General features: G+C 61.9%; 1 protein-coding gene across 1 annotated transcript; it reads right to left on the bottom strand.

Moving 5' to 3' along the window:
* Positions 1–370: 370 nt before the first annotated feature.
* LOC117646279 (motor neuron and pancreas homeobox protein 1-like) lies at positions 371–23249 on the bottom strand. Its single transcript, XM_034387121.1, has 4 exons — positions 23136–23249; positions 2444–2607; positions 1209–1348; positions 371–440 (listed from the first exon to the last, which is right to left on the bottom strand). Exons 1-4 carry the CDS (start codon positions 23206–23208, stop codon positions 371–373), a joined length of 447 nt encoding a protein of 148 aa, XP_034243012.1. The 5' UTR covers positions 23209–23249.
* Between the last annotated feature and the right edge of the window lie 3337 nt (positions 23250–26586).

The raw sequence follows: 26586 nt of genomic DNA, 5'->3' as shown, positions 1-26586 counted from the left end.
GATTCTCTTTTATTATAAGCACATGTACACAGATTTGGTATATAATTCACAATTCCTAAAGCCAAAGTGTTTATTGAATAGACAATCTTGAGGGCATTTAAAAGTCCCTATATATAACAATGCAATTCTAGCATGTGCAAAATTTCAATAAAGGAATGAAGCAGGATAGAGGGCTTTAGAAGTCTTTGGAAAGACAATCATTTCAACAAATTAGAAAGAAAGGATTTTACAGACAACTATGAAGTGAATGAAAACGGATCACGAAATTTTACCCTCACACTTTGAAGTGCATTTATGCCACATTTGCTGACACAGCACGTGATCAAATTTATTCTAGTGTCTAGTGTTGACAAAAAACATAAGTCCTGGCTCATTGAAACGAGTCCAGGGCATTTCCTGAATTGTGGTTTTCAGCTAAAACTCCTACCATTAACACTAATCTTAACATAAATAGAAAACATCAACAATAAATGTAAACTTAACTCTTTGGGATAAAATAATATGGATTACACAAAAATGGAAATGACTAACAAAGGACTAAGTTTCAGCAGGCTTCTCTATCATACACTTCCCAAACACAATTTACTTTGTCTAGGAATCATCACATTGGAAACATCGAATATATTTTGTTGTTCTTTTTTTTACAAGATCTATACAAATTGCTTATCACACTCAAAAGAAATTAAGCCACCCGATCTTCCGCTCCCATATACCGGGTCCGAGGTCGGTGGCTCATACGACGTAAGGCCGGTACAGGGGTTCGTCGTGGAAGCCGTGGGCCGCAGGGAAGCGGCGCGGCGGCACCCGCGGGTACGCCACCGACCCCATGGGGGGCGTGGCGGGGCGTCCTGGGCCTGGCGGCGAGTGGTGGCCGCCCACCCCCCTGCTGTCGGGCCCCGGAGGTCCCGGAGGGCTGGCCGCCCTGGCCGCCCTGGCCGCCCTGTCCGCGTCGCCGACGCCGTGCTGGAGGTCGTCGCCGGCCAGACTGACGCGGTCCGCGCCGCCTGAGCGCCGCCCGTCCTCCGCGACGGCGTCCGCGCCGGCGGGCCCCCGCGGCGGCAGGGACGACGCCGTCCTCGCGGGCAGCTTGTCGCGGTCCTGGCCGCGGTCCTGGGGGCCGCCGGTCCTGGCCGGCCGACGACGACTCGCTGCCGTTGCTGGCCGTGCTGCTGCCGCTGCTGCCGCCGCCGCTGGCCGCGCCGGCCGACGACTTGGCGCCCGAGCCGGACCGCTTCTCCGAGTCGCGGCCCTCGCGGCCCTCGCGACCGTCGTCGCGGTTCTTGGCCTCCTGCTGGGCCTTCTTGCTGCGCTTCCACTTCATCCGCCGGTTCTGGAACCAGATCTTGACCTGCAACAGCCACCAGAGGGCGCACCGTTATGCACTTCCCTCACGAGACCACTCTGCAAACGCAGCTTTCCCCCTCTCACATGCAAAAGAGTTGCCACCGTCGGGCCCCGCTCCCCTGCCCCCGACCGACCGCCTGCGACCGACGGTGTGGGATCACCTTTAGAACTGTTTAGAACAGTGTGCATGGAGGCACACATCTCAGCAACGCCCCGCCGTGAAGCGACGACACTGGACGGCACCCGCGCGGCGCCGGTCAAGTGAATAACACGCCGAAAGGTTAACCGGGGACGGGGACCGACGCCAATTGCATTAGTCGGCCGGCACTTTCGCGGCTGCAGACTGATTCCGAGAGTCGTTTTCGTCGCTCTGTCTCTCTCGCACCTGCACGGAGCGCCCCATGAGTGCGAGAGAGACGAAAGAGGACTCTCGGAATGAGTCTGCTGGCTGCACCCCTCTGCCGGCCTGCCCTCGGCTCCCCTCCCCCTGACCGCTGAATGCCGGCTGAATGGATTGCACTTGCACCAACTTGCACCCTCGCGGCCTGCCTGGCCTTGGCTGCCTTGGCGTCGCGACGCCGCGCCGCGCCGTGCCTTCGAATTAGCACTATTTGCACACATGTTGTCGGCCGGTGGATTATCGCCCCGTCCCCGTCCGCCGTCGCGCTGCACCGCCTGCACCGCCGCCACACGCCTCGTTACGCCGCAGGCTGCTCTCGCTCTGTCTCTCTCGCACTCGCGGGGCGCGCCGTGACCGTGCGAGAGAGACAGAGCGAGAGCTGCGTGCTGCTAATTGGCTTTCGGAAAGCCGAGCCGACGTTGAGGCGCGAAGCGCGGCGCCTTGTTCGAAATTAGACTGGGAAGGCGGGACGCTGCTTTGAAGCAGAGCGAAGCAGCAGGCGTTTTCGTCGCTCTGTCTCTCTCGCACTCATGGGGTGTCCCCTAGGCGCAAGAAGGACAAAATTCACATTCTAACGACTGTGATGCCACATTCGTTGAATAACAGTGTTGGAGACTGATTCCGAGAGTCGTTTCGTGGACGGTGGACGATGAGGGGGAACTCTTTTGCCCCTTTTCCAAGGTGGGCGTACGGACGTACCTGCGTCTCGGTCAGCATGAGGTTGGTGGCGACCTCGAAGCGCTTGGGCCGGCTCAGGTACTTGTTCTGCCGGAACTGCTTCTCGAGCTCCAGCAGCTGCTGCGACGTGAAGGCCGTCCTGGGGCGCCGCGTCTTGCCGAGCAGCGCGTGCTGGCCGCCGCAGCCTGTAACAGTGGAGTGGAAGGGCCAGCTCAATAAGGGCACTTGACTCGGGTTCGAATCCCCGCGCCGGCCTCACTTTTCACACACGTTTTTTGCTGTTTTTGTTTTCTGGGGGCGTTTTTGTTTTCTTTCACAGCGATGAAAGAACAACCTGGTGGCACCCGCTGGCGGGACTCGAACCCGCGACGCAGCCCATCGAGCGACCGCTTCGGCCATTTCGTCCAGCGGATACGCGTGGATACGGTCCCTGGTCCCTGTCCTCGCGGCCCCCGGCGCGCGAGGAGCTCCTGTGGGAGCCATTGGGTCCTTGTTGGGTCCTGCACGCTCATCTAAGCGCCAAATGGCCGAGGCGCGGCGGGGCGGGGCGGGGCGGGGCGGGGCGGGGCGGGCGGGGCGGGGCGGGGCGGGGCGGGGCGGGGCGTCTGTCATCGAGCGTTCCACTGCGTTCCAGTGTAGCGGGCTAATGGGGTCGTTACGGCGCTAATCAAGTGACACCGCCGGGCATTGCCGGCAGGCCGATTCCAAGTGGCTGGGGGTCTCTCTCTCGCACTCACGGGGCGTCCTGCATAGGAGCGAGAGAGACAGACCGACGGGACCTCCCCCAAAACCCGTACCATCACAATATCTCGGGTGGAGGAAAAGCCGGGAAAAACTCTTCGCAGAAAAATGCTTTTGGCAGAAAAATCCTCTCCCGCCCCCACGAGCGCGGGGAAGATGAAGAACAGCAGCAGCATTGCCGAAGAAGGGCAAAGATGGGACGCAGAGAGAGGGGGGAGGGCATCTCACGAGTAATGCGGCAATTAGAAGTCGGCGTGTCGGCCTGATTGGATCATTGCCGCGCCAATGGGGCCGTTGTGAGAAGGCGGCGCCGCGGGGGGAGGGGGAGGGGGTGGGGGCGCCATGAGATGAGCCCCGGGGGGCCGCTATGGAGGCCGGCGGTGCCAGCCGTGCCGGCGGTGCGTGCGGTGCGCTGCCCTTCGCAACGGCCGAGCAGCGATATGAAAATGAGGTGGAAATGGTCGGGGAAGCGGCGGGGGCAGGCGGGGGCAGGCGGGGGCGGCAGACGACGCGCTAGATGAAGCGGAGCGGCGAATTTGTCAGCCGTCGCGCCTCGTCGCCGACCGCGCGCCCTCCGGCAGACTCCTCGGACTCAGTCTGCAGTCGTGCGCGGTGCGTTTCGGCCGCGGCGCGGCGGGGAGTTGAACGCGGGGCGGCGCGAGGCGAGGGGCCGCTCCCCGCTCGCTCGACTCGTTGTCAAATAGCTTCTGGCCGAGCACGGGGAAAGTCCGCGGCAAATCGGCAAACTTTGATCCGCGCGGCACGGCCAGCACGCCAGCGGACTGATTCCGAGAGTCGTTTTCCGTCGAGCTGTCTCTCTCACACTCATGGGGCGTCCCGTGTCGGTGCGAGCGAGACGGAGCGACGAAAACGACTCTCGGAGTCAGTCCGCTGGAGAACGGCGAGGACGGGGCCCGCGCCGGGGAACGGCATTGGCGACGGCAGTCCAAACGACTTGGACGCCGGGCTGGTGTTCCATCAGTGTCCCTAACAACAACGACGTCGCCGAAATCGGAATCGGCCGGCCAACTTTCATCTTTCTTTATGTTTTTTTATGACGACGACGATGGCGATTGGAGGGGCCGGGGCGGCCGGGGCCGAGGACGCCGAGGGACGCTGTCGCGATCATCAGTCTGCGGAACCACAAAAACTAACGGCGAGGGGAAAGGGAGGGGGTAGTGGATTGAATGGCGATGCCATGGCGGTGCCGTGAGACGGCCCTGGACTGCCGCTGCCGCGGCAACATTGCAACATCGCCCTGGAATGCCTGGAATGGCTGGAGTCTGGACGCGCTCCAAACGGCGCGCACTTGCACCAGTGTCTCCTCGCCGCCGGGGTATCGCCATCGCGGCCTGTGCCCGTATCCTCCTAGCCCACAGCGGCGGCGATACTCCACGCTGCTGGCGGTGACGCGGCGGCAAGCCGGCAAAAATACGAGCCGAGCCGGAGACGGCGGCAAACTTAAATCCTGCTCGCTGCGGCAGAAGAGGAAAAATCCGGCAGATACGGGATTGCCCCTCTGCCCCGGCGGAGCATGGCGGAGCGGCGCAGAAATGAAGAAATACGAAAAATAAACATGGCCAGTGATACAATGCGGGGATTAGGAGACGCTTTTTATTTATCGGCGCCACCCCTCCCCCCCCTCCCCCCTCCCCCCCCCCCCCCCCCCTCCCCTACACCAGTGCCGTTCCCTGGCGCCAGGCCCCCACCACGGCGGTCTCCTCCAGGGGGCTCCGCACCGCAGTGTGTCCGCCCGAGCGTCTCCGTCGCGGCCGCCGCCTGCGTAGTCCGGGGTAGGCCGGCCCGCAGCACACGCCAGAGCGGCAGACGGGCCTGCCTGCCATTACCATTACCATTAAGGGCTAGACCACATATGATCGTATGCCATTTCGGGCCCGACACATGCCCGCCTGCACTGCAAAACGGGACATGGTCGTCCTTACTAGGGGAGAACTTTACCTCGGCGGGGAAGAACCTCAAGCGGCTACATGCCCCTGGCTCGCAGAGTGCCTTCCCCGCGGGTTAGTGACAGGCCTTTCCCGTGAGGGTTGTGCCGTCCCTACCCTGGGCCAGCCTCTTTTGAGCTTGACCGAGTCCGGAACCCGCCTGCTTCGTCCCTTGTTCTCGGGAACAGTTGCACTTTCGGTGTCTTCTTCTCTTCTTTCTTGACGCGTCTTGGCCATTGTTACTTTGCTTCACCCCTACCCTTTTCTTGATGCGACCTCTCGGCTGGAACAGGACTCTAACCCGAGGCATTACGCCCACCCCATACTCGTGTTCGGCCGCCACGGCGTCCGTCGGTGTGAGGCCTGGAGCCCTTCCCCGCGATGCTCCTCTGTGTCGCTCTGCATGCTGTTGTAGGCCTGCGACTACGAGAGAGAGGGCATGTGCCCCGTCTCCTCCGTGCAACACAACATGCAACGACTGGTTAGGTGCGAGGCTGGTGTTCTTCGGTCACAAGGGTTGTGGGGGCTGGAGGGGCGTTGCGCTGTATCCGCTCTCGGGGTGTGGGACAGCGCGTTGCCCTCGGGCCCCGGCTGGCCGGCCGGTCTGTCTGCTGAGCGCCAAACCGCGGCCCCTGCTGGCAGCCGGCCGCGCCATGCGGACGGGGTTTGTCGTGCTCCCGATGGGAGCGCCCGATAGGTAGGCAACCCCTTGGAGCCCACCGTTGTTGGTGCTGCCTACACGCCGGGCGCGTGGGTGGTTGGCGCCGCACCGCCGCTGGGACCGCGACCTCGGCAGGCCGTGCGTCCCCTGTTGACTGCAGCGGTGGCGGCGACGGCGGGGAGGGGGTGACCGCCCGGTCAGCCAACCGCAGAGAGGTGGACACCAAAACCAACCCACAACCAGCCCAAGAACCATAACCAAAATTAAAATCGGCACTCATCCATAGGTGTAGGTGTATGTCTCCTTCCTTATGACTCCACGGCGTGATGTTATCCTGGTGCGCCCCTCCCCTCCGGGTGCGCAGTAGTTTGTCTGGTGTCTAGGAATGTGGCAACACGGGACGTTGTCGCGCTGACCTGGCAATCTGCATTGCCTGCCACTGCACTGCATCTGGTCGGCGCCGTCGGTGCGAGTCGAGCTGTCCGAGCCTAGCCGAGCCCCAGGAGACGCGGTCGGTGTGCCGAGCCGGGTAATCCCCAATCCTCCGGCAGGTCCCTGCTCGGCATGGCTCGGCATGGCCCGGCAGGCCAGCCGGTCCACTCCGGACACCGCCTCGTCGCGCCGTCCCTCTCGCTCCCTTTGGGGGAACCCACGAGTGCGAGAGAGACGCAGCAACAAAGGCACACCCCGGACTCAGCCTGCAGGCGGTGCGCTGCACGTGCGCCGCCGTGCGCGCGCTCGCTCGCACAATGATGGCGACTTTTCCCGTCCGCTACAGGGCCCCGCCGAGAGATTTCCCGCGCAGTGAATGCTCCTCTGATCGCCTTGTTGAACACGGGTGAACGGCACATCGGGTCAGCATGGCAGGTAGGGGGGCGACGCAGGGGACACACAACCGCTGCACTGGTGGATCCATGGCCAGGCCGCTTGCACAACGGACGCAACGGACTGGGTGTTGCACTGAACACCGCACTGAACACCGCACTGAACACTGCACTGAACACTGGGCACTGCGCGGACACCGGTTGGGGCACTGGCTGCTGGTTTTCCTGCGACCAGCAGGTCGGTGGACACGGTCGCCGCTGTAGTGGCCTGGCTGGACGGACGCTGCCTTGTAAACAAGGCGCCAAAAACTAATTTGCACAGAACTCGGACACTGTTGCACCGATCACCGCGACACTTCGAGCCTCGACGCACGGCGTCCACACGGACCGACTGGTACCACGTTCGACCCGGAAAACCGACTTTGTACCACCGAAAATCAAGGACAAACACGGAGCGACGTGACCCGCGTTGAGTCGACTCGAGCCCAACATGGCGACCCGGCCTGCCTGCCAGGGACCCACGCACGACAACGAATCGGCCACTCCTCCGCCGAGGCTTGACGGGGTCCTAAAGCAGCCGTTCGCCGGCCGAGCAACGCGAACAACGCGAATAACTCGGCCGTTGACGGCCGGACGACCGTTCTCCGCGCGATTTGCTCGCGGCCGTGATGACGGCGTTGACGATGGCGGGGGCGGCGTACTCGACGCGGTGCACGGCGAGGCGGCCGAAGGGCCATCCCGGCCGAGTGCCGCCGAGAGCCGCCGAGCCACAAAAAGACCCATTTGCTTTTTACTGGTTTTACGCGCCGCCTTCTTGTTATACTCGGAGTGCTGCTTCTAGCACTCGTTCGCCGAGCCGGGCCGCCGTCGACGGGGGCGACGTCCAAACGCACCGCGGCCAATTTTTCATATCAATGTGGAATCTGCGGGTTTGGTGAGGTTGCTGCGTCCGCGGCTTGCAAGTCGGCGTGGGCGATCGCCAAACAAATCAGATGGGAATCAAGCAAGGCCACGACGCCCTCGGGGCCGAAGGGAAGCAGCGCGGGGCAGCGCCGAGGGGAGGAAAACAATCTACCGGGGAGGGAGGGGAGGGGAGGGCGTAAGAAGACACTGAGAAGAAAGATAGAGGGGAGGGCCGATGGCAGCAAAAGTTAACGTCGTAAATTTTCTCGTTTGATCCGCGTTCTGCGAGAACTAAAGCAATTTTCGGGCCGGCGGCGGCGAGGGCGTCCCCCCCTTCCCCTTTCCCCTTCCCCTCGGCCTTGCCGTCGTGGCTCCCGGTGCCCTCGTTGGCCGAGGCCACTAACGCCACCAAAATGCTCTCCACTTTCCCAATCAGGGTAAAAGGCGACGGCGTCGGCGAGGGGAGGGGAGGGGGCAGGGAATCCAGAGCTGCATTTTACATTTTCGTATTATTTTTTTGTTCGGTCTTCGGCGACGACATAGCACCAGCGTGGCCAGGGCGTCCTCGCGGTCCTAAATCCAGCCAGATCCAGCTTAGGCCGTCCTCGGCACCGTCCTCAAGGCATCCCTTGGCGGGCAAGCCCCGGGCAAGCCCCTTGCCTTTGGATTTGGCTGCGCGATGCTCGCTTCGGTTTCGTAATGTCCTTAATGAGAGGGGCAGAGTTATGGCTGCGGGGATAAGCTGGCCGTGGCCGGGCTCGCCTAACAAGCCGGCCGTGGGCCAGGGACGAGGCGAGTCCCATTCCGACGGTGTACCTGAAGAAGTGTATCTGAGAGTCGCTTTCGTCGCTTTGTCTCTCTCGCATCCATTAGGGACGACTATGAGTGTCAAAGAAACACAGCGAGCGACGAAAACGACTTAGAGGCCGCCGTGGAAGCCGCCGTGGAGGCCACCGTGGAGGCCGCCGTGGAGCAGAACCTCCGACACCACCAGCGTGGCCGCGGCCATTGGCAGGCAATGACTGCGGCGCCACTCCTCGGCTCCTTCAAGACCCCCATCAGGCCACGCCCCGCCACCGCCATCCCACCGCGGTCCTTCCCCCACCCTCAACCCGCCCCGCCGCCACCCCGCCTCCGCGGCCAGCCGCAGCGTAATCCCTCCTAATTAGGGTGGCCACCCCGCCCCACCCCGCCCCACCCCGCCCCGCCCCGCCCCGCCCCGCCCCCGCCGCAGCGAGACTGCCGATTTCTTGCGCGTTTCCCCCAGTGAGGTTGAGGAGGGGCCGTCCGGGACGCCGCCGCCGCTGCTTCCGGCAGAGAGGACGTCGTAACTTCCGGTGGATGAGGAACAGCCACGTGACCACCTGACCGGTGTGGAGGCGGTCAAAATCCCGGACGCGTTTTGAGCTCTCGAGTCGCTAAATGGGACTCGTACCGAACGTGTGACCCCACCAACGGATTGCTCTCCGAACGAGGAATCCATTGGTGAGGTCGCACGTTCGGTTCGAGTCCTGTTTAGCGACTCTGGAGCTCAAAACGCGTCTGGAGCTTAGACCGCATGCGCCGGTCTTCTGGTCCACTGTGCCCCTGTCCAGTGGTCGACTTTAAACAGCCAGGTACTCGTCGACCGAAGGGCGAACAGCGAATCGCAAAACGCCACGTAAACACTCCATCCACCGCGAGCTGCGACGTGAGCGATGAGGGGGGAGGGTGCGGCGCTGCTGGAGGGGTGGGGGGAGTGGGGTGCGGAGGGGTGCGGAGGGGTGGCGAGGCTGCCTGCGGCGAGAGCCATTTAGCAGTGCTAAGTGCCGCCATAAGGCGCCCCGCCACTCGGGTCCGGCCGGTCCGGGCAGTGTGGACAAAACAACGGGCATCGTCGAGCAGCGTCTTGGCCGCGTGGCTAAGGGTGCCAATTTACCACGGACAACTTCTCGGGGTCGAGTGTATTCGAAGCCTTTCTTTCTTTTTCTCAACACGTCGAAGTTGTTTAAATTCGGGGCACGTTAGTCCCCACGATATATTTTGATTACCTCTTTCTCTGGGAACCCGTCTTTAAAATTTCTAGAAACGCGCTTCATGTAGGTTGAGATCTTTCGATTATTCATATTTCGAAAGGGCTGAAAATAAATAACAATCATACTAAGGGTGGGAAGCAGGTCGTTTTCGTTTGACTCCCTCCCACGCGGTGCCACGCTGCAGACTGTCTCTCTGTCTCTCTCGCACTCGTGGGGCGCCCCGTCCGGGTGCGAGAGAGACAGAGCGACGAGCCGCGCTGCTAGCTGGATGCCACCCGCCGTGCCGCGGGAAGACGAGGCGACGCGACGCGACGCGACGCGATGAGCGCAGCGGGGCGCAACATTAGCGTCTTTGTCATGATAATTTAATTTGTCCTGTTTGGGAGGAAGGGGCCGCAGGCAGCCGCGGGCCCGGCCGGAAGGGGCACGCCTCTGGCCAGGCAGATGGACTACACAGAGAGTGCGCGCGAGCCGGCATGCGATACGGGTCAAACTAGTTACTAGTCCAAATGTTTCCAGTCATTAGGAGAAAAATCTAGTACGGATCGTCGAAGAGAAATCTTCAAAAGCACCTATCAGCCGAAGAAGAAAAAACGTTTATCTTTTCTTTTTAATGCTTGAAAGAAAAAAACTGTCATATTTGCCGCGGCGGGAAATGGCTCGGAAAAATTTCATTTTCGTGAAATTGCGGATGCACTGAGGTGTGATGCAAATGGCTGTTGCGTCGTCTGCGCCCGTCACCGCGGTCCGCGGAGTCGCCGCGCCGAGGCCCATATGCCGGCGATGACCGGCCTGTCCTCGCGGTTCCCCCCTCCCCCTCCCCCAGCACGTGCTGACGGAGATAAGTGATACACTGCGACTGCAATAAAACGCATAATAAATACTAATCGCGCTGAAAGAGATCGTTTATAGCGGCGACCCGATGTCACCCTATTAGCGACTCCCCCCTCCACTCCCCCCTCCCCCTCCCTCTTTCCACCAGCCCCATATGGACCGCCACGCACTCCCTGCAGGCTGATCCCGACCGAGGGTCGCGGCTGTCTCTCTCGCACTCGTGGGGCGTTCCGTACGGGTGCGAGAGAGACAGAGCGACCCAGTGGCTGCAGGCGGCGCGTTTTTACGACGCGCGGCGTTATGGATGTACGCAGAGAGCGAGGATGTGATCGGAAATCCGAAACGTGGAATTATTGGATTGTTATAAATTATATTATTGTGACGGGTGTTGCTCTAGCCCCATCCGCCCGCCCGCCCCAGACCACCTCTATTCCCTCGCCGAGTTCATTCCGAAAGGAGAGGAGTTTCGCTGCGGGGAGCGCAAGTCCGGCTGCGGGGGATGCCATTTATTTATTTATTTGCACAGCCACGCGACTCTCACCTTAAATGGCTCAGACAAAATGGAGGCCGTGCAAAATTTTCAGCCGCTTTATGGGCAGGTGAAATTTGGAAATGACCATAAAAAGTGTCACCGCTCAAACTGGCCTCGCGCGCGGACGAGGTTCCGCGAGTCGCCGCGAGATGGCGCTGCGCGCGCCGAGCCGCCGCACGCTCGCGGTGGCGACCTAGGTTAGCGTAGTAAATATTACATGAGCAATTTTGCACCTAGGCCGTATCTTTACATAACTACTCACTCAGTGATAATGATGGACGTCTACTCGTTCGGACACCATTCGCATGAGTGCGAGAGAGACAGAAGGGCGAAGCGAGCTCGAAATCAGCCTGCTGCGCTGCCGCCGGACGGCCCAGAAATAAGCCCAGAAATATCGCTGGTAATGAGACTTATACTCGGCCGAGCCACGCCACGCCGGAGGCTGGTAAACTGATTCCGAGGGTCGTTTTCGTCGCTCTGCCTCTCTCTCGCACCTATACGGGACGCCCCATGGGTGCGAGAGGGACGGAGCGACGAAAGCGACTCTCAGTCCGCAGGGGCAGCCCAGACCGCCCCGCCCGCGTCCGCAGAAGTGGACGGTTGGCACCCACCTCTATGTAAACAGTGGCGGGCCGGCAGGGGAGGGGGAGGGGGAGGGGACAGATAGGGGCGATCACTCCGCAGCTTATGTCACGCTCTAACTGGCGACACACACACACACACACACACACACACGAACACCGGCGGCCGGCAGATTTGGGCACCTGCCCCTGTCCATCATATTTTATGGACCCCATGACGTCCGCGCGCGTCCGCGTGATGGCCGGCTCGGCCCTGACGGCGGCCTCTGCACCCGCAGGCTTCCGCAGGCTTTCGCAGGCACCCCCCGGGGGGCTGTTTTGCCTCGCGTCCGCGCCGCGTCCGCGGGGCTTACACGGCCTCGGCCATCAAGTGCGGCGCCATAAAGAATGACGCCAATCCTGCCGAGCGCCACACCATGGCCACACCGCGCGGCCTCGCCCGGGAAAAGTTATGACGAACTAGAATTCAACTGGCGGTGGTGCCAACTTAAACTGTTATTGCCCGCACCGCACGGCCTCGGACATTGTCACCGCGTCGTCGAGCTGGCCGCCCCATGAGTGCGAGAGAGACAGCGCGAGACCTCCCACTCGCGGGGGAGACAGGGAGCCGAGGCACTTAGGAGGAATCGAAAGCTCACGGCGACGTGGGGACGACGTCGACGACACACAACACAAAACCGAGGCGTATAATCGAGTTTGCGGGGCCGCGCGTGAGGGGCGAGGGGCGAGGGCGGCGGGGCCTCGGTGGGCCGGGCGAGGGCGCCGGAGACGACGGAGCGGCGCAAAGGGAGTGGAAAAAGGGGAGGCATGAATAGCAAGCACGCCGAGCACGCCGAGCACGCCGAGCAGCAAGCCGAGTGTGTAATGGGATAATCGCGTGGGTGCCGATTCCGAAACGAGCTGCGCCACCAGCGCCGCCCTTCTGCCGCCCCGCCGCCCCCCGCCCCCCCGCCCCGCCCCCCCCCCCCCCGCCACCCCCGCCGCCCCCGCCGCCCCCGCCACCTACAGCGGTGATGCTGAGCAAAGGTACTCTGCGGACAAAACACACTTTGAAACAAACCCGATAAAAACCCCCAAGGTCCCCGCGCGCGAGGCTGCGGTCCAGCATCTTACAGTGGCGCAGGCGGACAAAATTCTAGACGCGTTTCGAGCTCCAGAGTCGCTAAACAGGACTCGAACCGAACGTGTGACCCCACCAATGGATTCCTCGTTCGGAGAGCATTCCATTGGTAGGGTCACACGTTCGGTTCGAGTCCCATTTAGCGACTCTGGAGCTCGAAACGCGTTTAGGATTTTGGCCGCCTGCGCCGGTCTTCTGGCCCACTGTGCGGTGGTCCAATTAGAATGGCCAAAGTGTCGATAACGGGTTGCGATGCGGTGCTCCCCCCCCTCCTTTTCCTCTCCCCCGTGGCGACCGCCTGGCACGGAGCCAGGCAATGCCACAGAGGCACCTCCACCCCCGCCGCTGCCGCGCTGCGCCCGGTGGTGCGCCCCTCCACGGAGATCCGCCTCCCCCTCCCAGTCCCCGCGGAGACCCTCCAAATCTAATAGCGTGATTGTCATGCTTGCCGATGGCGCGGCGTGGCGCGGCGTGGCGCGCCCTCACCGAGGTCGAGCCGCCGAGCCGAGGCCCTGCTCTGCCCTGCTCCCCCACCCATCATGTGTTTGGCGGAAATTTGGCGGTGCTGCTGTGTGGTGGCGACGAGCAGGCGAAGCAGTGGGCGAAGCAGGAGAGTGGCTCTGTGTGCCCCGGAGCCTCCCTCCCTCCGTCCCTTCGCGCCCCGGGCCGCCAGGGTCGCCAAGGCTGCGGTGGCCACCTGTCACTCAATCACTTTGCGCGGTGACGCGATCAAGACGACTCCGCAAACAGCGGCAGATTACGAAAAAAAGAGGCCAGCAAAGGCACTGGCAAAATATTTGGATACCTTGGGAGGGCGAGATTGAAGAGAGAGGCGTCTGGCGGATTTTTTTTATAGCTTTGTTGACCACTTTAAGTTAGTAAGTGGGTGGGTCACTGCGGCCGAGAGCGCAGAGGAAGCGACTTGAGAACCGGAGTTCGAATCCAGAACCCAGACGACTCTGACAGCCGAAAGCACAGCAGCGCGTAGGGGCGTTTTGCGGTCAACAGCAAATAGCATTTTGCAGGGAAGCAAACCCATCCCCATCGCACTGCGGCAGTGGGGCAGGCAGAGGGGCGGGGTGGGGCGGGGTGTGACCAGGCGAGGGAGGAGGTGGAGGGTTGGGGCGGGCACGAGCAACTTAGGCAAACACCTGCCATGCGATATGCATACGGGCTGCACACACACACACTCGCACACAGTGACAACCACCACCCTCACACCATATCCCAGCGAACCCCCCGCGTCTCCTCCACAATGTGCGTGTTATATTTGCTCAACTGGCACGAGAGTGACACACACACACACACAACACCACACGGCGCTACACTGTGGCGCTGCTTCTGACTGCCAACCCCCTCCGCTCTTTTTTCGGGGCCCAACCCGTTCCCCCGTTTCCGCAGCACGGCGGCAGTCGAGGGCGGTGCAACACAGCTGCAGTCTGCGCCCTCCTCGTCTGCGGACGCGGCAACGCGGCCATCCTCTTTTCCTCTCTCCCGCGTCCACCACACCGTCTGATTCGCTGCGTCTTTCTTTCGCCGGCCGATTACACATGCCGGCCGGACAGACGGTCGATTTGGGGTGGAAAAAGGAGGAGGGGAGGGGAGGGGCCTTGTTGGGGTTGTTATTTGCGGTAATGTCTGGCGACGTTTTGAGCGTCGCGCGGCTGGTGCATCAGCCTGTCGCCTCACTGCTTTTGGGCGACTTAGCTCCATGTGTGAATGTGTGTGTGTGTGTGAGAGAGAGAGAGAGAGAGAGAGAGAGAGAGAGAGAGAGAGAGAGAGAGAGAGAGGGGGGGGGGGGAAGCGGAGAGGGGAGGGGGAGGTCCAGCCCAGTGCTCGCGCTCAGCCGAGCCTTAAACTGAGAGGATTAATTCGTTTTGAATGTGAATGATTGCAATGAATGGGACGCGTCGCGCTTGTCGCGTTCGCCCGGTTTGTTTGTTGTTATGTCGCCTCGTCGTCACTGCGGCAGTGCGGCAGTGCACTGTGAATGCCGCACCACCCCGTCAATCCTTTTTCACACCTCGTCGTCCGTCGCATTGTTGTGTGCGGACGCGGGGTTTTTAATGGAGCGCGGTGCCGAGTCGCACCCGAGCGCCCATGAGCGCGAGAGAGACAGAGCGAATGTGTGCTGCGGCTTCCATCATCATCATCGTCATCATCATCATGAAGCTTGTATCGTTATCATCGCCGTGCGGCCGGAGACCTGAACGCGGGTTGCGTCCGCCGCGACAAGCGAGACACAAAGCTTGTAAAGACTCTGCCGCCAAATTATTATTTTTTTTTTTTTTTCAAAAAATATGACGACTGCCGTACTGTTATTGCCAAGCTTCGCTTGGTCTGAGCGAGGAGCGAGAGAGAGAGAGAGACCGCCTGCGAGTGCGAGAGAGACGGGATGCAGCGCGTCGCGGGGCGTCGCATCGCGGGCAGATGGTGCGCATCCACAAACTGCGCCAAACTGCGTCCGGACCGCTGCACTGCACTACGCTGCACCGCGCCATCATCCGGATCAAAACAAGCAATTATAAGCTTCGGGGGAGCAGGGGGAGCGGCAGCCTGATTCAGCACAGCGTGTCGCCGCTCTGTCTCCCTCGCACCTATACGGCAAGCCCCATGGGTGCGAGAGAGACAGAGCGACGAAAGCGATGCTCGGAATCGCTCTGCTGCAGCATTTGGGGAGACACACTGGCAAAGTGATAAACGCCGCACCGCGCGCGTGCCCCCAGCCGCCCGGTTCCGAGAGCCGTTTTCGTCGCTCTGTCTCTCTCGCGCTCATGGAGCGTCCCCCACAGGTGCAAGAGAGACAGAGCGACGAGAAAGACACTCGGAATCATTCTGCTGGAGGAGGCCGAGCAGAGCGTGCCGCTGGACGGGGCCGGGGTGGCGGGGGCTCCACGCGACGGTGACATCGCGCTGACAATAACTCATCTAATTGACGCGGGGGAGAGAGGGGGGAAAGAGGGGGGAGGGGGAGTGTCTCCGTCGCTCCGTGCTCTGCATACTCGTAAAACGAAATTACTGCGATTCGCTGACATTTCCAGAATTAGCGCGCGCCTCACTGGGCCGCCCTCGGCCGCCCGCCTCTCCTCTTCTGTTTCACTCTCGCTTCGGCAACTTTCGGCTCTCTCTCTCTCTCTCCAAGTCGTCGGCCCAAATATAATTACTCCATCGGCCCGCTCCGCTGCCCCGACAGGCCGAAAAGACCGAAAGCGGCAAGGGAGTGGAGGGCAGTGGAGGGGGGTGGAGGGGGTGGAGGGGGAATAACCAGGCGACTCATCAGCCCTCTGCAAACAATGGCCGAACGGTCGGCACGTCGTCGTCGGCACGGTCCCCGTCCAAACGGGGAGAGAGAGCAGACTGAGAGTCGTTTTCGTCGCTCTGTCTCTCTCGCACCTACGCGGGGCTCCCCGTGGGTGCGAGAGAGACAGAGCGACGAAAGCGGACGAAAGCGACTCTCGGAATGAGTCTGCTGTTGGAGCAGAGAGGGGTGTCAGTCGTCGGCGACGCGCCGCTGAATATTCAGGCGATTGTCGCGCCTTGCTTCCACTCTGCGATCACTCAGCGACCTCGCCGGACCTCGCCGGGCGACACCTGTCTCTCTCGCACCCACATAGGACGCCCCATCAGTGCGAGAGAGACGAAGCGACGAAAGCGACTGCCTCTGCAGGCTCTGCAGGCGGCGCGCCGCGGCGGCCTTGACTCGCAGACAGCTCTAAATCGGTTGTGAGCTGTGGTCGAAAGCCGCCGACGAATACACACACACACATTCACACACACACACACACACATTCACACACACACACACAGGCGCAGGGGATGCACAACGCCAAGGTACGACACCGTGCGTGCTCAGCAGGGGGTTCCCGTACTAGGTTCCCGGGTGGGAGGGGGCCGGATTCACACCCCTTGAGCGCTAAGTGTTCGCCAGGGAGCAATACGGCACGGTGGGAGGGAGAGGGGGGGAGGTGTCACAAGCCAAGCAGTTCGTTATTACCGCCACCCTCATCCTCCTCCCACTGGAGGCGGAGCGCGGGTTTCCACGGCTGGAGCGCTTGGAGCGCTTGGAGCGCCGCGCACGGCCTGCCTGGCCTGCCGAGCCTGATTTTGTTTGTCCCGACGGTCACGCGGTCGCAAGACGGCAGCTCGGCACGCCTCACCTAGGGTTCTCGGATCAAGACGAAGGTTCGCGAGGACGCCTCTGCTCCGTGTTAGGACACATCACTTCCCTGTGCCATGTTTGAAGGGGACCCATGCGGATGATGGTCGGGGCCTAACAAAGGCAAGGGTGGCCGGCGGGGCCAGGACGGCACGGCACGCCACGCCACGGCCACTCGGACCATCGTCATCGTCGCGGAAAGAGCAAAGAGCGAGCGGATGAGTGTAAAATTGAGTTGGCAAATCGGAAGCGGGCCGAGCAGGAGGAGGAGGGGAGGACGACGCTTCCCTCTGCTCTTCTTTCCGCAGAGAGTATTTTTCTTGTTAGTGGTGCGAGGCAGGCAGGCAGTCTGCAGGCCGAGTCGCAGGGAGCGTCCAGACGAACTGCAAACAACGTAACAGGGACTCACGAGAGAGAGACAGGGACGGGGCGACGGCGGGGGAGGGCCGGGCGATGCCGTGATCGGATGATCGGATCAGAGATGGACTGGCGATGGCGCAACCCTGCAGGCTGAGAGTCGATTCCGTCGCTCTGTCTCTCTCGCACCCATTCGGCACGCCCCATGAGCGCGACAGAGACAGAGCGACGACACGACACTGGAAATAAGGCGGCGCCGGTGCGATCGCGCTGCCGGACGAGCGAGCCGTGATTGTCCCCGAGGAGCGGGGCGCTGAAAAAGGCGCTCTGCGGGGCGGACTTTGAACCCACCCCCGCCACCGCTCCACTCCGTTCGGTCGCGTGCGCGTCGCGTGCGCGTCGCGTGCGCGTCGCGTGCGCGTCGCGTGCCGTTGACGCCTCCACACGGACCGCCCCCGCGGCGCCGCGGCCCCGCGCCCCGCCCACGCGGCATGGCGGCGGCCCCGCGCGGCGTTCCTGTCGCCATGTTGGCAGAGGAAACGCTGTGACCGCAGGACCGCAGTTCAAATATCATCATAAAATTTTTTGTGCTCCTGTTTCCTTTCTTGCAAAATTTCATTGAGACAGTGTAAGTGCCGGAATAGTGGGACCTCGCGGGCTGGGCTGGGCTCGCCGGGGTGCGGCTACCGCGGCAAGGCTGTTGCACTCCAGCCACTCCACAGCAGACTGATTCCGAGAGTTCGTCGCTCTGTCTCTCTCGCACTGATAGGGCGTCCCATGAGTGCGAGAGAGACAGAGCGACGAAGACGACTCTCGGCGCGGGCCGGGCGGGCACTCGCGCGGCGCTTGTGAAAGGCCGCGGCTCCGTCAGGCTGCGTCGGGCTGCGTGTTTACAGGTTTACAGGTTTGCTCTAGGCCAATAATGGCGGTCGACGGCAAGCCCATTAGGCCCTGAGCCCCACGGCACACAGTGTGCCACACACGGGGACTCGGACTTGTTGACCGGCAGCGCGGCACGGCACGGCACGGCGCCGGCCGCAAAGCGGGGCACCACTTCAAAGGGCAAGGGGCCCCTGCACGGAAACCATCTTCTGGGAATCGACTGATATTCCAGGGGATCCCGGCAGGAGATTGATTTACCGTGTGCTGGCGTTGCACAGTGGGCCAGAAGACAGGCGGAGGCGGCCAAAATCCTACTATCAATCTGTTACCTTGAATCCTGGAGTGACGCGCCGGTATCGAGTGTCACCGAGTGTCACCGCGTCACCGCCGCGTCAGGCGTCAGCGATAGGTAGCGTATCACGGCAATAATTGGATAGCAAACATTTGATAACATTGAGGCCCTGCACGAGGGCGGGCTGGGCGGACGGGGACGGACAGACAGGCAGGCAGACAGACGGACGGACGGATGGACACGGACTAAGTAGTCGGCCGGTTGTGTGCCGTGGGTCGGTACACAGCTTAGCACGGGGCAAACATGGCGGTGATTAGACGAGGCAAAAAGAGAGAGAGAAGAGAACGGAAGAAAAAACAGCAAAACTTCCGGCCATGCAGGTCATAGTGGCATGTCCTCTTTTTTTTACTTTTTTTACCCTCTTTTTTCCATTTTTGCTTTTCTGCGACGCGCTTCTTGCCCGCTTCTCTTTTTCAGGCGGACGGCCACTTGATTAAGGCATCATTACGGAGGGACTTCCCTGAGTGAGCCAAAGCTTGAGGGGGGAATATGAAGGGGACAAACGGGGAGGAAGACGGAGGACGAGAAAAAAAAATCGACGAGACAAAAAGGTTTTTTTTTTTTTTTTGTTTTTTGCAAAAAATGCATTTTTGATTTTTGCTGTGCTCGTTATTGACGGCGAAGACTCTAGTTTGGACTCTATTTTCTAGCACAACACAAGGCACACACAACGCGTATCACCCCTCTCCGGGTGCTGAACACACTTTGTCAGTAATGGCTTCGATAAGATTGCAAAAGCGACGGAGTGTTGACGAGATAAACGGAAAAGAACAAACAAAACGAAAATCGAACAAAATGCAGCCCCCTTCCTTTTTTTTGTATGTGGCTATGCAGTGATATCCTCATTAAAGGCTTGCTCTGATCAGAGAGGGTAGTGCTGCGGTATACCTGCCACCGTGTGAGGCATCGCTCTCTCTGTCATACACTCACACACGCACGCACGCGCGCGCACACACATACACACACACACACACACACGCACAGAGTGCAAACACGGTGGCGCTGCCGGTGGCGTGGAGCAGTGGGTTGGTTTGGCAAGGTGTGGCTGCGAATCCGCATAGTCTGCATTTATATGCGATCCGCGGGTAGATATGGCAAGCGATGCGCCCACAATCAGGGCAGGAGAGGGAGAGAGAGACAGAGAGAGGCAAGGGGTACGGGGGAGGAGAGGGAGGGAGGGAAAGGGGTGGTGACGGCGGCGGGGTGACGGAGCCGAAATATCATGCATTATTCAAACCGCTGACAGTCCTAACGAGCCAACAAGCGGCCCGATATTTCGGAAACCGCTAACACACCGAAACCCCCGGGCGTGCCCGTGCCCAAGCCAGGTCGCCTCACCCGCCTCGCCCCGGGCGTGTGGCGCGACGTGGCATGGCGTGGCGTGGCGGGGTCACGTCCTAGTGAAACACACGCCGCACACCGCCAGCGTGTCACAAGCGGTGTCCGTTCCAAAAAGGACGATAGCAGCGCACTGTGAAGCCCTGCTGTGTCTTTTGTTTGATGTGGTGATTACGGTGTAACACCCATTTTACAAAAGTTGGTAGCAATGTTGGTTGAAAATACTCCATATTGGCCTCATACCAAGAGGTTCGTCTGTCACTACTTCTCGCGTGTAGGGGCGCGTTTTGAGCTCCAGAGTCGCTGAATGGGACTCGAACGGAACGTACCCCCACCATTGGATTCCTCGTCCGGAGAGCAATCCGTTGATGGGGTCACACGTTCCGTTCGAGTCCCATTTAGCGACTCTGGAGCTCAAAACGCGTCTGATAAAGTTTCGGCCGCCTGCGCCGTTCTTCTGGTCCACTGTGCGTCGTCAGCAAACACGGCGGCCTCCGGCTTTGCCTTCGGACTCGCTCGCACACCTTCCAATTGGGCCGCACGTTAGCCACGTTAGCCGCGGATCATCCCCACCGCTCGCTCATTCGGCATTCGGCCCCCAAACCGCCGGCAAATAAAAAACCGGAAGGGGGGGGGGAGGGGGGGCAGCGCTCGTAGACGCTCAATCACAACCAGTTAAAAATACACAAAGCAATTGGAAGCGAACCCAATCACTGCGGGGGAAAACGAGAGGCAAAGAGAGAGAGAAAAAAAAGGGCGCAGAAAAAAAAAACTGCGCGCGAGCGCTGGAAAAAAAAAGACAGTCGACCAAACACCGGGTGGGGCTGAATTAAAAGCGATGTAATTTAAATAGAGAGGAGAAAATAAAACAGCGACGGGCATCGGCGTCACGGCCGGCGGCGGCGGCCAAGTGAAAGAAAATGGCTGCCGTCGGCCCGTTTCAATTTTCAAGTGATATCATGGAGGAGGAGAGAGAGGGGGGGAGTCGTTGGAATTGATTGTTTCAAGGATTTGACGCTGCAAAGCCACCCCCGGCCCGGCGGGCCCGCCATCGCTGGTGTGGATGGCAGGCGGCCCGGCCCACCCCCGGCGCAGGCCCACCGGCCCACCCCCGCGCAGCGAGGGCCGCGAGGCGCCATGCCGGCCGCGCTGGCCGCGCCGCCAGTGTCCCCGAGGAGGGAAAAGGTTTTCAATGGCGGCAATTAGCTAATCTCATTGTCCTCATTGTCCTTCCCCTTTCCACCCCCGCTCCGCCCCGGCAGCGCGCTGCCACGGGGCTGCTACCCCCGCCCCGTCCCTGCCGCCCCCACCGAGGCCGGCGGGCTGCCACCCCAGGGCCGCCCAGGGCCGCCCTACCTGCCAAGGCCTGCCACCCTGCCACCTCAGCACGCGACCCGAGTCATTAGCGCGGGGGTTGGAGGTTAGAGCGCTCGTCTTGCGACGTGAGAGGCCTGGGTTCGACTACCGGCACCTTCAGCCCCGGTGTCTTTCTGTTTTTGGGAAGGAGGAGGGGCGTGTCGTGCAAGATGCTTGTCGACTCCACTTCATTTAGCACATAACGTCGAAATCGCACACCGATCCCTTTTTGCGTCATTCTAGAAAAGAAAACGGTGTTTGACTCCGCCAATCCCAGGGGCCGGTCGGACCGCCCCTTTCCCTCTCGCCCGCGATGAGTGCGGCCCAGCCGAGCCAGCAGACTGATGCCGAGGGTCGTTTTCGTCGCTCCGTCTCTCTCGCACTCATGGGGCGCCCCGTACAGGTGCGAGAGAGACAGAGCGACGAAACGGACTCTCGGAATCGGTCTGCAGGGCGGTGCGGTGGAGGTGGAGCGTCTTCGGTTCATTAGCCAACTGTAATCGATACGGGCCTCGGCCGGCCCCGGCCCCAGATTGCCCCGGGCCTCGTCGGCGTCGGCCTCGTCCGACTCTTTGCCTCCGCCTCGGCTGGCCTCGGCCGCCGCCCCTTTGTTTCCGAGCGACTCGGGCTTTAATTTCAATTACCGCGGCGAGGCGGGGCATGAAACGTGTCGGGGAATGGCAATCGGCCAGCGTCCTCCGTTTTTCGCCGTCAGGTTGGCCATAACGACCCAGCGCCCCCACCCCTTTTTAATCCGCCCCCTTCTGCTCCCGTTCGGGTTGGACGGCGGGACGGAACACCGCCGCTTCGCCGTTTCTCTACCGACCGACCGCGGCGTGCGGCGTGCGGCCCGCGGGCGATCATCAGGCATCAACTGGAAGTCGGCGGGGCGGAGGGGAAAATTAGCGCGCAGGGGCGGGGCGGCTCCTAGAGGTGGCTGCTGCAGGGGGGAACAGGCAGAAGACGCACCTAGCCTGGGGAAAGGGACGACACGAGGAACGAACAGGAGCGAACAAATGGAGTGAAAATTATCAAAATTGAATGAAAATGAATCAAAATGAAAATGAAAATAAATGAATGAATGAATGAATGAATGAATGAATGAATGAATGAATGAATGAATGAATGAATGAATGAATGAATGAATGAATGAATGAATGAATGAATGAATGAATGAATGGAAACTTCATAGAAAGAGACACAAAAAACGACCACTGCCTTAAAATGAAACGATGAATTTAAAAAAAACTCCAGAATGAATGAAACATGAGAGATATTTTTTTCGACGTGTAGAAAAACATTGAGCCGCAGGAGACTGAAGGACTGTAGGGGAGGAGGGCCGTTCCTTGCCAATTACTGCCCCAAATGCTGGCGGCCCCGGCGGCCCCGGCGGCCCTGGGCGGCAGATCGCCGTTCCCCTCCCCTCCCCTCCCCTCCCCCGCCGCCCCGTCCCGCCATTTAATGAAACCGCGGGCCAGTTTAGCAAGCGGCCAGGGAGAGCCACCTGAACCACGACCCGACGGCCCGGCGGACGACAGGAGAACCCGAGGAAACCGAGGAAACGCCGCCTGCGTGGCCGAGCGGTTCTAGTGGTCGTTCCCCCAGGCTGGGGCCTGGCGTTCAAATCCCCCCCGGAGTCTCCAACGCGAGAATGCCTGGCAGCCGGGCGGTCCACTTTGGTGGTATTTCTGCTCCAGTTTCGGCCTGGCCGTGGCGCAGGGCTAGGCCGTGATGGCCGTGACGGCCGAGATGGCCCTGCCCCCGGTGGAAACGACGCGTCCACTGTTTGCGCTGGCCCTGGCCCGGTCACATAGGAAAGCCTGATTGCTTTCCGTTGCCAGATTTTACGATGTTTGTAATGCCCGGGCGACGTGGCGGCGTGGCGCCGCGGGGCCGCCATGCCGCGAGGGTCGCCGTCGGCGCGAGAAGGCCAAGCAGCGCCTGACCATGGCCTGACGGCCTGACGAAGCTCCCCGCCACTGCGGCCTTCAGCTAAGCCTTCAGCGAGGCCTTCAGCGAGGCCTTCAGCGAGGCCTTCAGAGGGGCGCGTTCCGCCAAGAGGCGCCGCAAAGCTGAACACGGGACGGTCGCGTGCAGACCGCAGACGGGACTCACCGGCGAGGTCGGGCAGGCGCGGGTAGAACATGCCGGTGCGCAGCCACTCGAGCTGCATGTTGTGCAGGTTCATCTGGTGCTGCGGCAGCGAGGGCAGCGGGGGGCCCTTGCCGGCGGGGTGGAAGGCCGAGCCGCCGGGGCCGAGGCCGGGGTGGTGGCCCTGGTGGCCCTGGTGGCCGGGGCCGTGCGCGGGGCCCGTCCCCGGGTAGTACAGCGCGTGGTGGCCGGCCAGCGGGTGCGCGGGGCCGGGGGGTCCCGGGGGCCCCGCCAAGGGGTGGCCGCCGGGGAACATGGCGCCGGAGGTGAGCAGCCTGGAGCCGTCCATGCCGGCGCGCTGCAGCGGCGGCAGCCCCAGGTTCCTGTTGAGCGCGAGGAAGCCGTTGGCGCCGGGGCTGGCGAAGAGCGCGTCCCTCCTGGGGCTGTGGGGGCTCTCGCTGCGCCGGCCCGCGTAGCTCTCGGCGACGTCCTCGGAGCCGGGGGAGATGGGCGGGCTCATGCTGTCCTCGGACGACCTGGGCGACGGCGCGCCGCCGCTCCGCGACACTGGCGAGGCCGGCGGCGACGTGGGCGGCGACTCGACGGACGTGGGCCGCGGCAGCGAGAGGTCCGAGGCCGGCGACGTGGAGCTCTTGGGATGGGGCAGGGTGTTGTTGTTGTTGTGGTGGTACGGCGCGAACCGGCCGTACAGCGACTCGGAGTAGCGTCGCCGCTGCCGCATGTCGCCCGCCTCCACGGCGTCGTCGGCGTCGCGGCGCCCTGGCCGCGCCGCGGCGGCCACCTCGTTGTTGGCGAGCAGCGCCTCGATGCAGAAGGAGCGCTTGGACGGCGGCGACGACCCGCTGCTCAGCGCGGACGGCGACGTGGCCGGCGACGCCGTGGCCATGGTGTTGGCGACGCTGTCGGGCCTGTCGGGGGAGAGGGACGGCGACGAAGGGCGCATCACGGCCACGGACACGGACACCGTCTTGGCGGACATCACACGCACATCGCAGTCCACTCGTCAATGTCGACACGGGGGGCACAGTCACTAGCACAGTTATCGCACCACGCACACAGTCTTGTTGAGCTGCTCCGAGGCGTGCAGGAGGTCGCCGTGGCGGTGGTCCGCTGCAGTCGGCGTGGTCGGCGTGGTCGGCGTGGTGCGCGGCGACGCTCGTGTGCTGTCGCGGAGCTGCGTCGCGGTGCGCGTCCTGCTCGCTCGGGTCCGCGCGCGCGTGTGTCGCTGCGCGCTTCGCGCTTCGCTCCGAGTCGCCCGCGGCCGCCGCGTCCCGCGCGCCGCCCCGACCCGCGCCGCCCCGCCCGGGTAAGTGTGTATTTACGCTCTGTATACATTACACTCGGAATCCATCTCAGTTGAAATCGGTGTCGAAATTGGTGTAAATGCCGGCGAGATGGAGTGGGGGTGGGGGAGCTCGAGCGTCGTCGCCGTGGCTGTGCGCCGCTACGCGCGCTACGCGCCGCGGCCGAAGCAAGGGGGCGGGGCCAGGGCGTCGGAGGGCCGCGCCAGGCCGCGCCTCGCGGTGGAGGCGGAGGCCGTGGTGGGGGAGACAAGGCAGCGTCGGGGCAGTGGCGGCGCGGCGTGCGGCCCACTGGTAGGGCGGGCACCGCCCAGGCACCGCCGGGCCGGGCCGGCAGGCGGGACAAAGTGATACTGCAAATTATCTTGAGCGTCGCGACGCGCCGCTGGCTCCGCCCAGCCACTCCCGCCACCCCACTGCCGCTCCGCCGCTCCGCCGCTCCGCCGCTCCGCGCTCCAGGCAGCGCGCAGCATCCAGGCTCGCTCTCTTTGTTGCTCTTTGTTCGCCGCGGCGACCACCTCTCTCCCTCTCTACTCGCTCCGACTGCCGCTGGCGTTGCTGGCTGTGCCCGACCCATCTGCCGCCATCAGCCTTCGATTCTTGGGGCGTTACGCTGTTCCGCTGCCCCACTACTCCGCGCCGCGTCCGATTTGGGCTGACGGCCCTGACGGCGTGGGCGCTGCGCAGGGTGGCGTCGGGGGGCGGCAAGGCGCACCGCGGCGCGACGCGCAACTAACTGCGAGAGTCGTTTTCATCGCTCTGTCTCTCTCGCGCCAATACGGGACGCCCCCATGAGTGCGAGAGAGACAGAACGACGCAAACGACTCTCAGAATCAGTCTTCAGCTATCGCCGGTTACCTCCTCGGCTACGCCATGCACGCCGTGCGCCCGACGGCCATTCATCAACTACTCGAGGGCCGCCGCCCCCCGCCCCCGCCCCCGCCCAACCCCAAACCCGGCGCGGCCAGTCGAAGCGGCAGGGCGGGGGCAGCCCGGCCAGCCCCGGGCAGGGAGCAATCCAAGTGAAACAGACGCAAGGAAACGCGTTTCGAAATTTATCGCTGATCGCAGATCGTGCGCTGGGAAACTAAGGCGATTTCTTCTGGCCCATCGGTCGCCTGCAGCGTCCGTACGCCGCAACGACGGTCTCGTAGACCTCGCGGGATTGGGGGTGGGGGGGGGGGGGGGGGGGGGGGCAAGGCCGGAGACTGCGTGGGCTTGCATGCAGACTGATTCCGAGGGTCGTTTTCGTCGCTCTGTCTCTCTCACATCTATACGGGACGCTCCGTGAGTGCGAGAGAGGCAGAGAGACGGAAACGACTCGCGGAATCAGTCCACTGGAAGTGATGCGGGTGTTGTGCGGCGCGAGGCCCGCGAGGCCCGCGAGGGGCCAAACACTCGCGGACTGTGAAATGCAGAACAACAGTGGCGCGGTTGGTTATTCGAGGCGCGATTACACCACCTTGCCTGTCAAAAGCCCCGATAAGTTTTCTTGCTTTTCTATCCGTCATCACATTTCTTTTTCTTCTCTTCTCTAGGTTTTCCGGAGGGTACGCCAGCACCGTGCAGTCTGACAGGGACGGGCCGCGGTACGCACTTATCGGTGCTCGAGGGCCCCATGCTCGACTCCTCGACGGCGGCACGGCACGGCACGGCACGGCGCGGCACGGTGTCCGCCTTGCCGTTATCTTGCCCGCAATTAGGACTGGAGTGGATTCCGCGGGGCTGATTCGCGCGGCAGACTCATTCCGAGAGTCGTCTTCGTCGCTCTGTCTCTCTCACTCCTATAGCGGCCACCCCATGGGTGCGAGAGAGACAGAGCGACGAAAACGACTCTCGGAATGAGTCGGCTGACCGACGTCAGAGCTTCTGTCTCTTTCCGAGTGGCCAGGTGCGCGGCGGAGACTTGTCACTCAGACTAAAATACGCCGCAGGCGTCACCGGGCCGTCTGGCAGACGGTTTGGGTTGCTTTTTAGGTTAAGCTAGCTGGTTATGTTAAGTTAGCTGGTCAGGTTAGGTTAGCTGGTTAGGTTAGGTTACCTGGTTAGGTTATGAGTGAAGGGCAACGCCGCCGCACGTCACCAGAAAGCCGCCCAGAATTCTCATTCTCATCGCAGAAGTGCTTCCGCGTTCGGGAAACATACTTGTTGCC

This window comes from Thrips palmi, unplaced genomic scaffold (genome assembly GCF_012932325.1).
Source record: "Thrips palmi isolate BJ-2018 unplaced genomic scaffold, TpBJ-2018v1 HiC_scaffold_19, whole genome shotgun sequence".
Taxonomy (NCBI): Eukaryota; Metazoa; Arthropoda; class Insecta; order Thysanoptera; family Thripidae; genus Thrips; species Thrips palmi.
Note: the sequence above shows the minus strand (reverse complement) of the source record. Positions and strands in the feature narration are given on the sequence as shown.